This window comes from Mytilus galloprovincialis, chromosome 3 (assembly GCF_965363235.1).
Source record: "Mytilus galloprovincialis chromosome 3, xbMytGall1.hap1.1, whole genome shotgun sequence".
Lineage (NCBI taxonomy): Eukaryota > Metazoa > Mollusca > Bivalvia > Mytilida > Mytilidae > Mytilus > Mytilus galloprovincialis.
In genome coordinates this window covers 31,696,389-31,711,727 of record NC_134840.1, presented here as the reverse complement: position 1 = coordinate 31,711,727, position 15,339 = coordinate 31,696,389, and the positions used below count along the sequence as shown (strand labels likewise).

Genomic DNA, 15,339 nt, shown 5'->3' with positions numbered 1-15,339 from the left:
AGTAGTATGAAGACTTGGATGCTTCATACCTTGAGTGCAGATACCTTCTGGTATGAAGTTTTTGTCCGTTATTGTTCGTTGTCCTTAACCTCATTTTCATGGTTCAAAAATTGTATTTTTTGGTTTAGTGAAAACCTCAATCATTAGTAATAGGATAACTATATTTGATATATGAGTTCCTTGCAAAGTGTACATGTCTGTCAGGTAGGGCTCACCTGATCTCCACCTTATATCATGAATCAGTGATCTGGGTTGAAGTTGTGTGTTTAAGTCCCTATCTTAGATACTATAAGTAATGGGTTAACAATATTTGGTGTATGGAATGATTGTAAGGTGAACATGTCCGACAGCCACGTAACATCTGACCTTGACTTCAATTTTGTGTTTATTTGTCTATGGCATTGTAGTTTTTGTGGTTTTGTCTATTTCTGAAATACTAAAAACGATAGTGCCACTATATTTGGTGTATGGTATGATTGTCAGGTGTATATGTCCATCTGGCTGGTTTCATCTGACCTCAACCTCATTTTCATGGTTCATTGGAAATGTTTACTAAAAAATTATAAGCAAAAGGACAATTTTATTAAGTATATAGAACAATTGTGGGGTGTTTTGCATGTCTTTTTGGTATGGTTTATTTTACCTTGACCTCATTTTCTAGGTCCATTGGTTAATTAGTTTTTATAATTTTGTCATTTTATCAGATACTACTAGAGATAGCTCAACTATATCCAGTGTACCTGTCTGCCTGGCAAAATTCATTTGATCTTGATCTCATTTTCATGGTTTATTGGTCAATGTTTTTTGTGGTTTGATCTGTTTCGCAGGTACTATTAAATAAGACCACTAAACATGAGTATTTGATGTATCTAATAATTGTAAGGGGTACATTTCTGTCTGGAATAGTTCATCTGACAGTGACCTCATTTTCATAGAACATTGATATGTGATACTTGTAGTTTAACCTTGATATTAATAGAGACTTTCATCCTGAATTCAATGATCAGTTAGTCAGTCAAGACGTTTCTGATTTTAGCAGGTGCATTCTTGTTATATTTATGTGCTGATTATAAAGTTGTCTGCATATCAATTTGTAGTATCAGCTGTGAGTCCCAGTATGAAGCTTGTTGTAGAGTGAGCAAAGTGAACAAGTTCAAAACGGTTTCTGACATATTGTTTCGAAAAAACATTGATGATATAAACCTATAATATAAATTTCATAAAAATCTGGCAAGAATTGTACACGTTAGAAAGCTTTCAATGCAATTTTCAATACATTTAATGTTTCCATGGCAAGTTACTCTTTACAAAAATAATCAGCACTGAATTTCAAACTCAGCCAATACAGCTGATATAAACATATGATAAAAGTATTATAAATATCTGGCAAGTATGTACAGGTGAGAGTGCTAAGAAGACCAGATGGAGCAGTTGTCCAGTGTTATCATGACCCCCACAAAGTGTTGCTCAGGGGACAAAAAGCTCAATAAAAGGCAAAATCTGCCAAATTGTTGGACATGGACATTTGAGGATTAAAAACTCCCAAATCTGCTGTCTGATTTTCAGCCCTTGACCTGCTGATAATTTTATTCTTCTCAGTTTAGCTCTTACTGCTTTAGGTTTTAATTGTAGGCAAAAATCTAGTTTCTCTCATAAGCTGTTTTTTTGTGTGACAATGGCCATGTTTGTTGATGAATTAGATCCTCTGATATAATTTTCAAAGTAGATTCCCAATGGAACTTTTGGGTAAAGTTAAGTACTTTGAGAGTTGTCTCATTGGCAATCATACCACATCTTTTTTTTATATAGTTGAAGATGAACTTAAGTACTTATTTGAAGGAAAAAATGACTGATCAATTATATCAAAAGACATGTAGAAACAAAAGACACACTCTTTTATATATTGGGATTTTAGAAAGTACTAACACACAACGTTCTCCTAGAACTGGTTAGGTTTCAACTGGTATCATAAATTAGAGACAAGAAAAAATAACATTAATTCTTTTGAGAATTTATTCTTTGAATACACCACAAGTGTTTTCTATAAATATACATGATGCAAAACAATATCTTATTGCACATATAATGATCATCTACTATGGGTGGAATCCTGTGATTACAAAAAGAAATATAACATCTGAGTAATTTCTAATTATATTTAAACAACTATGATCTAATTACACATTTGAACTACTATCATTTTTACTCCAGTTACAGACAGATAAGCCTTTGTTTATGAGTTGTAATATATTAGTCTCTATTCATGGCATACAAAATCATCATGTTATGTTCTGTGAAAAATTCAGATGTCAAAATAGTGCTAACCCAAATCTAAAATGTCAGTGCCACAACACATTGAATTGGAAATTGAGAAAAATGTGTTTGTGATACTTATTTTACAAGAACGAATTTTGAATTTAATTTTCTAAAACAAAAATCCGTTAAAATAAATAGAAAGTCTTTAATACAAAAGTAAACCAGAAAAAATAAATATGAAAATGATGACCTGTTTCAATATGAGTTAATGTTTTGTGTTCTCTATCCTAAAATTTTGTGAAAATACTATAAATTTGGCATGTTCTTATATTTAATTTTGTTTTTTGACTAAATTTAACATAATGCATATCATGTTTAAATCACTACAGACTAATGGCAATCCTTCTGCTCTATCAGTATTCACACAGTGTGTAACCATAATCATGTTAATAAAGATGCATGACTACTGAGTATATATATTATATATGTTTCTAAAAAATGTTTCATAAAGGAAACAGTCCCTTAACATAAACCAGTCTTTTTTTAGTTTATTTGTTTCCAAAATTAATACAAGGATACAATGACGATCACTATATTACAAACGTACAAATACATTTTTTTATATATATTAGGCTTATAAAACTAGCAAAAAACTACTGATATGATGGGTACATAATAACTTTCAGTCTGCATCTTAATTAATCTGTTCACTTTTAAAAAAAAATCTCTTTACACATGATTAAATATAAATTTGTCATCTTCTCTGCTAAGCACTCAGTATTTAGGAGATAAAGAAAAAACTTGGCAGCTTTTAGTCAATAAAGTAAGTTAAATTAAGTGACACATTGTCTGGTTACCGTCAGAACTAGCCTTAAGGGCATACGATACAGTATTGAACCTGTATTTACAAGTTGATGAAAATTTGCATATAGGCTATTTTTTACTTCATTAAATCAAATATGTAATAAAAAATATACCTTCATGTGCTACTTTTTGAGTAAAATGAGTTCGAAATTTTGTATATTTGCTCAAAATTCAGATTTGTGTCCGTATTTTCTTTTTCGAAAGAAAGACATAACTTTTTTGTTTTAAAAGATAAACACAAAATGGTTTTTGTTAAATAATCGGTAATTTCTGTATTTTATAAGTATCATTAAAAATTATGCAATTTTTATTTCGAAATAACTCTATATTTATCAAATGTTCATGAATAGAGGAAAAAACGTAATTTTTTGCTGCATGTTTATCAAAATTAAAAAAATTGCGCTATTTACAGTTTTATAAAATTTGGGTAACATAATCTCCTTGCAAAATGAAACAAATTGCTGTTTTAAAAAATAGGGGTCCATGCACTCGTTTTCAAATTAAATCAGTTTGAATGATAAAAATCAGTCGAAAAATGCATCTTTTCCCGATATGTCAGAGTTTGACGTCGCGAAAATAACATTTTACGTTAGCAACGTCATTACATTCCCTGTAACTGTATCGTATGCCCTTAACAAAGCTTGCTTTACATGTTGGCTTTTGTACAAAGGGAATAGATTATTTTGACATGATATGAAACCTTGCAGCTTTGGTTGTAAATTATTCATTTTCATGTGTTTAACACAGCCATGAAATGCCAGTCTTAATTAAGTAAAACGTCACATTTACACAAAACTTGTTTCAACTTGCACATAGAAATAATATAGAGCACTAAACAATCCAAAAACATTGCGTTTACACGGTCTGTTATTTTAGCTGATTATTCCTGTAATCTGACTACTTTTGCTAAAAGACTGACATATCTCTTTGATGATGTCACTATCAGAATGTATCATTATTATAATGTCATTACTAACATATTCTTAAAACTTTTGATCTGAAGTTTTTAAATTTGTGATTGATAATCATACGATTTTATGCTTTTAGTGAACTTATGGGGCAAATAAGACCTAAAATACATGTTTTTCCTTTTACATATCCTGTAGAAATTGTCATCAATCTATTTGACATGATAAAGCATGAAATGTTTTTTTGACATACAATACTGTTAGCTAAACTCTAAGCTTGTCTACATTTATAACCGAAAACAGTAAACCTGACAAAAAACAATAATCAGGTTTATGATTACAAATAACGTACTTGTGAGTTTTTAGTCATTATAAATCTAAAACAAAGTATGTCTAAAAAAAAATATGAATTTTTCAATAGTTTGCATTGGAAGTACACAAAAGCAGTATGCATATTTAATACAATTATTATGAAAAACACAAATAATCAAAATTCAACAATGTTTCCATAAAATGTTAAAGCCTAAGTATACCATTTGGAAAACGTTTATAAATCTGTTTGTTATGAGGACTTCCATATTGTAATCGAAATAATGCTGATTTCTTCACATATACCCCTTAGAATCTCATGACAACCTGATATAATAAAGTTACTACCATATAACGAGGTAATTAAAAGTTTTGCTGACTTATAAAACGTCTTGATATCATCTTTTCAAACAACATCCTACTTTTAAATTATGATAATTGTCATTTTTCAAATCCAAATACAATTACTTTAAAAAAAAATAAAAATTCCATTCTTATCAAATACAATATATATTTCCTATCATGACTGAATAAAAAACAAAAACTCTATTGGTCTGTGAATAAATTAACTTTTTCATAGATAAAAGTAGTGTCAGACATTCATTTTCAATTAAAATTATAAAACAGTATTGCTTAATTTCTGTTAACATACCAAGTAGTTCTTGTATTTCATAAAAAAAAATCTGAAAACTGATTTGAATGAAACATAAAACCTCGGCCATTTTTAAAATGACTGTTTCCATACATGTATTAAATTTCTTCTCTATTTAATAAAATTATAAGATAAATTCAAATATAATAGCAATGAAAATGGAATGATAATCGTTTTATAACAAAATAAATCAACAAAATAACATAATAAATATAGTGAAGTAAATTGTTTCTACATAACATTGTTCTATATCAGCCCATTTCTGGTTACCCTTTTAACTGAAGTCACTCATGTTCAGTAAAGACAATAAGGTTCCCATTGATATATCCTGCATTAAACAGTGTGAAAAATAAATGTGTTACTCCTGTTTGTATGCCACATAGTAAAAACTCTGTTTAAAATACTATATAGGATTGACCTTCATTGAATTCCAATATATTTCTGTACAGTCGCTTGCAACTTTCTCAATCTTTACAATATGAACATTAAAAAAAATCATGACTTCTACAAATTCTTCTCGTTTCTTCTGTTTAATGAAATCCGTAAACTTCAACCACTTTACAAGTAAAGTCTTGATTAGAACACAGGGGTTCATTGTCAAATGTATCACAATGTTGAGAACGACAATGTTCTAAATTGGCATCTAACTGGATTGCTTCACCGTGTCTATAAATATAAAGCTTTCATGAAAGATATGCTGAATCAAATCATTAAATTTTACTTGAATTACCTTTAATTCAAAAACAGCTATATATTATTAATTAGATAAAAAGTGTTTGCGAGGAGTCATTCTATTATCCTTTTGTCATGCTGAGACAAAAAATACAAATACCAAGTCTTATCAACTTAGTCAAAGGCAGTAAAACTAATTTCTAGTCAAAATCTGATATTGGGGTATCATGTTATAGAATGTTCACTTAATCTGTTATTGGGATACAATGTTATACAATTTACACCATAAGAAAGATGTGATCCAATTATTTATTGTGTTTATTCTTCAGTATTATAATACAAACAATTATAAACCTTCTAAAGTTCATTTCCCATCCTAACTAAAATGTGACAGGGTACATAATAAACATGTTACACATATCAACCTGTTACAATAACTACACCTACCCTCCTCCTATTGTTAAGACGCTATTGTCTCCAGCTAAGAACATGTGTGCAGTGTTGGGTATCTCTTCCTCATGAAGTCCAACCCACTCATACTTTTTTTTCTTTGGGCTCAAGGTAAAAATAAATGTTTCTCCTGTCCCAAAATAGCAGAGTTTTCTTGAGCTTTGTCTTCTGTCTCTCCAGTAATTAGAACAAAAGGCACCAAACACCTGGAAATAAATAAAAATATATACAATAAATACAGCTTAAATAACTAGACGATCTAAAGAGCCTGTGTTGCTCACCTTGGTCTATGTGCTGCAGTACATGTTTGACAAAGGACACTGTATAACATTCAAGACAAGAATAGAATCATGACAATGGTGACTTGTTTGTAATCTTATTTTACTGAAATTTCTTGCTGTTTACAGTTATCTTTGTCTATAATGAACTTGGCCTGGTAGTTGCAAAGGAAAAAGATTTTTGTAAAAGATTACAAAAATTTAAGAAAAATTGTGAAAATTTTTACTTTAAAGGGCAATAACTTCAGAAGGGATCAATACATAGTTTTGATCATGTTGACTTATTTGTAGAGCTTACTTTGCTGAACGTTTTTGCTGTTAACAGTTTATCTTAATCTAAATTATAATTACCAATAAAATGCTTTGCTGAGTGCAGATAAATAGTACAAAGCAATTGTGCAAAGTATCATTGGTATATTGTCAAAATATACTTTGAATTAAAAAAAATGTACACAATGCAACTAAATGGTATTTACCCAGAAGCAGCTTTTTCATATGAAGAGGAAATATACGAATAAAAGAATATTCTGATAATCAACAAGGAGACAAGAACCCAACAAAATAATAACGCTTAAAATACTTCCAGATATTAAATAGTCTTTGACAATAATAACTGTATGTAATGCTTCAACAAGAATATGTTTACCTAGGGCATTATGCAACACTTGCATATCACATTTCAATGTTGAGAGAACTAGGAAGTCTGGGTCAAAGTCCTAATTTGGCATATAACTTGGAAAGTTAACATCATAATGAACATGTGTAGAACAAGCGTTCTAAGTTTTATATATAAATATGACGACTACTTCATGGTAAACTGCCTTAAACCATAGCTTTAACCTACTTTATTTAACCTACTTTATCTAACCTGATCACTGAACTGTGAAATCTGGGTAAAAACCTTTATTTGTCATATATTTTCAAAAGTTTAAATAATAATGAGCATGTGTTTCATTTTGACTACCTTAACCTAAAACTTGAACCTGAGATTGTACTGATTCTATACTATCACATTTCTATCTTCAGTTAATTCTGAAATTGAGATAAATAAAGGCAACAGTAGTATACCGCTGTTCAAAACTCATAAATCCATGGACAAAAAACAAAATCGGGGTAACAAACTAAAACTGAGGGAAACGCATTAAATATAAGAGGAGAACAACGACATAACACCGAAACGTAACACACACAGAAACAGACCAAGCATCAGACAAAACACCACGAGAATAACAAATATAACATGAAAACCAAATACATGAATTTGGGATAGACAAGTACCGTGCCACGTCTTATCTCAATTTCTCAAAAATAAGAGAAAACACAAACGACTATAAACCATAATTTGGCATTTAATCAAGAAAATTTCACATATCAAATATGTGTCAGTGATATTGTTGGCTTTTTTCAAAACAACCTCTACCCTTTTTTATTGGGAAAATATGCGTAATTTTCATCAAATTGGGAAATTTAGAATAAACCATGAATTTGACTGAAACTTCAATTTACAGACCCCCTTTCAAGAGTCAAATCCTACTTTGAAATAAGAGCCCTTTTTGTCAGTGATGATACATAAATAGACCCTCAAATCTGCACATATAGTAATTTTAGGCATGAAAATGTATAAATCATTAAATGAGTGTTTTTCAGTTTGAATTCATGCACAATTACTACTGAGACTGCACTGTTTGGCAAAAAAGTTGTCTATTTGGGAATAATTTTAAGCCATTTTATTTTGTTTTCAAATTGGGATTCTTCTCCAGGGGAAAACACCTTTATTCTCCATTAATTTAAGGCAAACAATATCACTGACTGTGTAACTAGATTTTGTTGAGCATTCCTCTTATCATTCAATCGGAAACAAACAATAAATCCATTTTTTTTTTATAATTAAGGGCCATCACTCTTGAACTGTAAAGAAAAAACAGCTGAACATTACACTTTGGATTTAAATTTCAAACAATAATTTCAATTGGTACTTTAATTATTATCAAGAAACAATTAATGGGGATGGGTGGAAGAACATGCATATCACTGTATACCTCAACCTTAGAGCCAAGGAATTTATGCCACAGCCCAAAGTGAAATCTAAATCATCTATTTCTAAAATTTACCTCATCTGTAGTTGTTTTTATAAATATGAGTGTTGGTTGGTATGATTCTACCCTGGAATACAATGTCATTAGACTTGTGCCATGTTCTTCTGACGTATACAACAACTCTGGTTGACAGACAGCAAATCGGGCAGGTAACCAGGTCCATATTGTATAAAGCTGAAAATGGAAATAAATATCACTATAAAAATGATTGTAATATTGGTAAGCTACAATACATCTGAACACTTGCACAACAACGTTTATTTGTGGTAACAGAAAAATGGTATACATATCTAATTGTTAAAGTTTAGTAAGTATTTTTTTAATCTGTAAATTGCCTTTAATATACAATGGTTTTGATCCATTATCTAACTAATCAGCATGTTAGAACAAAAATCTTAATTGAACTTTGATATTATTTTGTGGGAAACGATTGATTTTTTGATGTTACCAAACAAAAAATGACTGACTTGTTAAGTTGTAAATCTAATTGCTGATGAAATGACTGACTGATTTCTTTTAAAATTCAATAGCATTCAGTTGTAAGAAAAATATTTACAGATTTAAGTCGAAGTTTCAAAATTTTTCCAACTTAGACATTTTTAAGAAGAAAGAAAAGAAAATTGAATTGTGGAATCACCATTCAACTGATTTTGCTCTTCATTAATCCCAACTTTCAAATAGCAGCAATGTTTTTTTTTTTAAACTAGAGAGGCTGAACTTAAGGACATTTTTTTGTTTTTTTACACACATTCTTTTTCATTACAAATGAAATAAAATTATGAAAGTTTGTATATATCAAACTGAATAATTTTTGATAAAGTTTCTGACAAACCTCAGCACAGTCAGGAATATTACATCCTTTAGGGTTAGGACATAACGGAATATTATTAACTTGAAGTTTTATTTTAGACGGCAGTCCTTTCTTTTTATGTTTCTTATGAAGTCCTTTCAAGAAATGCTGAAGATCACACAGTTTCTCCATTACACAGAATAAACAATTTTAAACACTCCAGAAGTTTGATGATGCACTTTATTTCTTAGTGTCCTCAAATTCAATCAGACGCATTTTTGACAAATTCCTCTATATGTATAACAATGAATGTTCAATTTCAACATTAACAGCCTCCACTGATACTCTACAGAACTAAATATGGCTAAGCATGTTTAAATTCCAGCATGTGTTTTCCTTTGTTTTAACAGCTGACTTATTTTCTAGTTTTCACTTGATGAGAAATACAGGACAGATCAATCACATTTTGACAAGTATGTCCTTAAAAAGACCAAGTCTTACACTCAATCACTTATGGTTACCAGAATATACAGGTACTGTTACATCATATACATACCTTTTGGTTACAAGCTTATATTTAATATATTACAACAAGAGCACTACTTTCACATAACAACAGCTGTACAAAAGGAAATATTTATTTTTATGTATTTTGATTTGTATCAAAACAATTTTGATGTTTTTCTGGATAACAAATAATAAATAGTAAAATGTTAATTTGAAATTCTTTGTGCATAGAAACATGAATCTCTTAATATAACAACTGTATTTACTATTTAAGATGTAAACATTGGTGCTAATTTTTTGTACTTTCCACATATCTTTTTTGTTATTTTATCAAAAATTCATGTCTCTTCTGGCAACATTTCAAAAATCTTAAACAATAAAATGAAATTTCAACAAGTTAAACATAAACAACAGAATAACATATTTAAATGTGAACATTTCATCTAATATAAAGTTAAAAAGTGTTTGGTGAGATGATATATTTGTTCAACTGTATGTTGTCATTATATTGTTTCTATGATTGTAAGGTAGCTTTTATAAAACTTATTGAAAATAATGTGTTTCATACTTATATCATTTAACTTCTGGTACTAATTAGTCTCCTGAGTCAACAGATAAGTGACTAAGTGCAAACTCAGTTATAAGAAAATTATCAAAATTAATAAATTTATATATATTTCTTTTTATTTTTCATATAACATCTAAGATTTATGTTTATACAATTTTTATGTGGATCTAGATGAATATATTAAAAAATTCTTAAAAGTCTAAAAAGGAAAATATGAAAGACATAAGACAATTATTAGTAAACAAAAAAATATCATCTTTTTTTGCTCTGCAACTTAAGTGTTCAAGGAAGAACAAGAGACTGTCACAACGACAGCAAACCGGATTTAATAACATTTATTTGTGTCCTGGCAATATCACAAGAGCCATAACTGATGAACGGTGAAAGTGAAAATTGTCAATATCAAATTTGACCTCCATTTTGTCATCAGTATCAACATATTAAAATTTGAAAAGCTTAGGTTGAATGGTTCATGAGTAAATGCAACAACATGAATGGAAACACCATTTTTTTTTTATCTTTCAAGAAACATAACTCCTGAACGGTAAAAGCCGAAATCGACATTATTGAACTTGACCTCCATTTTGTCATCAGTAACAACATATTAAAATTTGGGAAGCTTTGGATGAACAGTTCATGCGTAAATGCATGGACAGGACTGGAAACACCATTTTTCAATCTTTCAAAAACCATAACTCCTTAACGGTAAAAGTCAAAATCGTCATTATTGAACTTGACCTTCATTTTGTTGTCAGTAACAACATATAAAAATTTTAAAAGCTTTGGTTGAACGGTTCATGATTAATTGCACGGACAACATTTGGTTGCCACCCGCCTGACCGCCCGCCGTACATCCCTAAATCAATAAGTGACATTTTTGTCACAAAAATCCGGTTAAAAATGGAATAATGATATTATTTCCAAATAAATATAACTGTATACATCATTAGACTTAGCATGTATTGTTGCCTATAAAGGTACATGTACAGAATCAGGTTTCATGTTGGTGAGTCATGTATTATATTCAATTTGTCCAAACCACATGACTTAAAATATCAAGGTAAACACAGACATAAATCAATTATGAAAAAAAATATAATATAACATAACATAACATGAATGCTTTACAGGTTAAAAAAAGTCCCTTATTTATAATAACAGTTATCATGATATTAACAAAAGTTAATTATTACCCCCTTTGTTAATTTGGTCAGACAATGGAAGAATTACATAGATATTTTGAGACACTTAGGAATCAATTTGTTATTATTGTATTGTTTTTGCTCAACAGCTTGAAAATACTTGAAAATAATTTTTAATGTGTGATTCTCTCTATTGTGATTTAGCCATGCTGATCATATAGAATCAACTGCATTCAAAACATACCATTCTTAATTTTGATGAAAACAGTTCTTTCATATTTAATGACAGCTGTAATTAAACTCATCTTATAGAAGATAAATCATGTTTATATCATATAGCTTTCATAGTTACAATGAAGAATACAATTTATGATGTACCTTCTAATATCAATAAATTGTCAGTAAATTTATTTTGCAATCAAAAGAATAGAAGAAGCATTCTATATATAGCCAATGCATTAAAAACTGATTTATCCTTAAAAATAAAGATACAAAAGCAACTTTTGTGTAAGTTTAAGAGTGATGCATGCATTTTAATATAATAAAGGAAGTGCACATTGAACTAAAATGAAAGTAAATAATAAAGAACATCCAATGGGAGATAACTCAGAATACAAAAAACACAACAAGGGAAGTAACTCACATCTTCCATCATCATGGCTCTTGAATCAATTTGAGGGAGAGCCAAAATTCCAACAGAATGTGATCTCATTTTACTGCATGGCTTAATATAAAATAAATATTTATTTTATAAATCATTCACTTAGATTTTTTTAAAATGTACTGACAATTTAAAAAATAATTGATATATAAAGTGAAAACATTGCAATTTGTCTTAACAGCACTTGCAGCAAAACAGGGAGAAGTCATTACAAGGACATAGTCCTTAATCTTATGACAATAAAAAACCATCGATCAATCAATAACACAAAAAAAACACCTGATCAGAAAATTCAAAATTTGAATTTGTATAATCAATTTTCTGATTCTTTGATACAGACTTCTAAAAACTTAACAAGGATAGGAGGGTTCAAATATCAAAACAATTATAATTAACTTTGATATCAATAAAAATTTATTCCTGTATAAAATAAACTGTTATCACAGATATATGTCTCGCTTTTTTGTAATTTCAATAATGCAAATGTTGAAATTAAAATAGCAACACTTTTAACATGTAAGTTTTGCAAATATTCAAAGTCATTGAACCATGACTGAAGGTACAAGGCTAAACAATCTCCATGGAAATGAGATGTGCCAATGCTAATACAAATGCATACCAAATACCATTGACTTATCATAAGTAGTTCCCTTTAAACAAACCTAAACACAAACTAATACATGTAAACTAAGCAAAATTTCAAAGTCAATTAACTATAACTGAGGGGGTGGTGTCAAATAACCTCCATGGTAATAATATGTGCCAATGCTTATACAACTGCATACCAAATATCATTGACCTACCACTAGCAGTTCCCCATAAACTGACCTAATCACAAACAAGTACATGAAAACTAAGCAAAAATTTCAAAGTAAATAGACCATGACTGAGGAGATGGGGCCAAATAATCTCCATAGAAATGAGATATGCCAATGCTTATACAACTGCATACAATTTACAATTAACTAAATACTAGTGGTTCCCTATAAACTGACCTAATCACAAACTTATACATGAAAACTAAGCAAAATTTTCAAAGTCAATAGACCATAACTTAGGGGGCTGGGCAAAATAGTCTCCATGATAATGAGATGTGCAAATATTAATACAACTGCATACCAAATATCATTGTGGTTCACCATAAACTAGACCTAATCACAAACTAATACATTGATGACGTCACATTGCCACCATTGCCGACACTGTCAAGCAAGACAAAAATGAATAGTAACCAAGGAGGCAATTGAAACTCCTAAGAGTCAAAGAAGGACATAAAAAGATAAAAATACTAACATAGATCCACAAAACATAACCTAGACTATAGACTGAGAAACACCAATTAAACTAACCACAAACAAAAAAGTTGAATACTAAAGAGATATCGATGAAAAATCTGATGAATATCTTATTTTCTATTAGAACAAGGAAGTAAGCAAAATGCTCCTTCAAAGTGATCAATATATAAACACTAAACCACACATTACAGGTTCATACTAAAGTATTATTGATGCACCAGCATGTTACACAAACTACTGTATGCTTACTTATAGCAATACTTTTATATAATCATATTTCTAGTTGCCTACTTCCTTACAATCAAAACAATTGGGACACAACAGTATAAATTAAAAGTGGGGGAGTGGATTCAAACACATTTTTTAAAGTTAAGATAAAACAACTTCAATTGAAATGCATGCATTGAAAAATGTTCTTCCAGCACATCAACTTTGATTTTCCAGATTACTTTGACTGTTCTTCAACATTTACTTTAATTTTAGCAAGTTTAGAAATAAAATATCAACATTCAATCCTAACATGGCAATACATTTTGAAAGTGCAGTGCCTTAGTATTTGAAAGTTATGTAAAGAAGCTTATGTATGTTGATTGCTACAGGCCAATGTCTTGCCAGTAATGTCAAAATGTTTAAGATACCAATACATACCATATCAGCTGTTATAACACTGGAATTGATAGTCGAAATGTTATGTAAAGCTAATGGTCCACTTGTTGAACGAGTTATGGAATGATGGGACGCCACTCGATGCATTTCATGATTTAGGAAATTGCGACTGTTCAAGTACATTTCATGTTTCAGTTGCAGCTTCTTGATTTCCTTTCTTGTTAAGCCACGGATACCAAATCCTACCTGTAAAGAAATGATTACCATCAACTATCAGCAGATAAACACTATTCTACTGTAGATTCAGAAATTATTGCAATGTTTTTATTATTGTGAAAAATTAACTTGACAGAGTTATAATTGCAATAATTTAAACTCGCATTTCAACTTTTGTTATATGAATTAAACAGGATTTTTTCTTAATATCACCAAAACTTTAAACCACATTTTAGTCTAAAATGACAAAATCGCAATAATAAATGAATGCTATAATTTCTGAATTTACAGTAATTCACAATAATAATTTGGTTGAGAAATCATACTTTTTCTGAAAATAACTTATGATAAACTACTTATGCTTCTGCATACTGTAAAATAAAGATTTGGACATTTTTCTAAAACTAGTTCAATTATTTATTACTTTCAATTGTCTATAAAAATCAAAGTGATGGAAATCACTAATGGAAAGATTAGAAGAGTAGTTGGAATAATTTCATATTATAGAATGGTGGGGGAAAATGAACATTAATAAAGTACATTTGTTGAAAATTGCAATAACAGCAGGTCTTTAGAAGGAAAATGTGCTTTTCCAGTATGAGGATAAAATGAGCTCAAATTAAATAATATGGGTCTCTTAATTTGCACATTTTTATTTAAATTGCAGTTAATATCTTATCCATATAATGTTGCCTGTTCTGAACATGTTTCAAAACAAGAATGTGTCCCCAGTACACGGATGCCCCATCCGTACTATCATTTTCTATGATCAGTGGACCATGAAAATAGGGTAAAAACTCTATTTTAGCATTAAAATTAGAAACATTATATCATAGGAAACAGTTTCAAGTTGATTGGACTTCAACTTCATCAAAAACTACCTCAACCAAAAACTTAAACCTGAAGCGGGAGTGATGGACGAAAGAACGGACACACAGACCAGAAAAAATAATGTCCATAAATGGGGCATAAAAACAAAAAATTGCATATCAAAAATTCTTTTAGTAAATGTTACCAACTATCCTTGTAAGACATAAAATCTAGACCAACAGCTAAGAACTTTAAAGTG

The 15,339-nt window shown here is 29.7% G+C and overlaps 1 protein-coding gene across 4 annotated transcripts in view; it reads right to left on the bottom strand.

Annotated features, from left to right (window-relative positions):
* Window positions 1-1,999: 1,999 nt before the first annotated feature.
* LOC143067707 (GTPase-activating protein skywalker-like) overlaps window positions 2,000-15,339 on the bottom strand; it is a 43,971-nt gene continuing 30,631 nt past the window's right edge. For 3 of the 4 annotated variants that reach the window (XM_076241175.1, XM_076241177.1, XM_076241176.1), the window contains exons 7-11: window positions 14,097-14,300; window positions 12,136-12,216; window positions 8,501-8,659; window positions 6,109-6,317; window positions 2,000-5,655 (exon numbers count right to left, since the gene is read on the bottom strand). In XM_076241175.1, the coding sequence (XP_076097290.1) occupies window positions 5,520-5,655; window positions 6,109-6,317; window positions 8,501-8,659; window positions 12,136-12,216; window positions 14,097-14,300 (789 nt within the window). In that variant the 3' untranslated portion in view covers window positions 2,000-5,519. The remainder of the gene's footprint in view (window positions 5,656-6,108; window positions 6,318-8,500; window positions 8,660-12,135; window positions 12,217-14,096; window positions 14,301-15,339) is intronic. The other variant, XM_076241179.1, reaches the window with a different exon arrangement.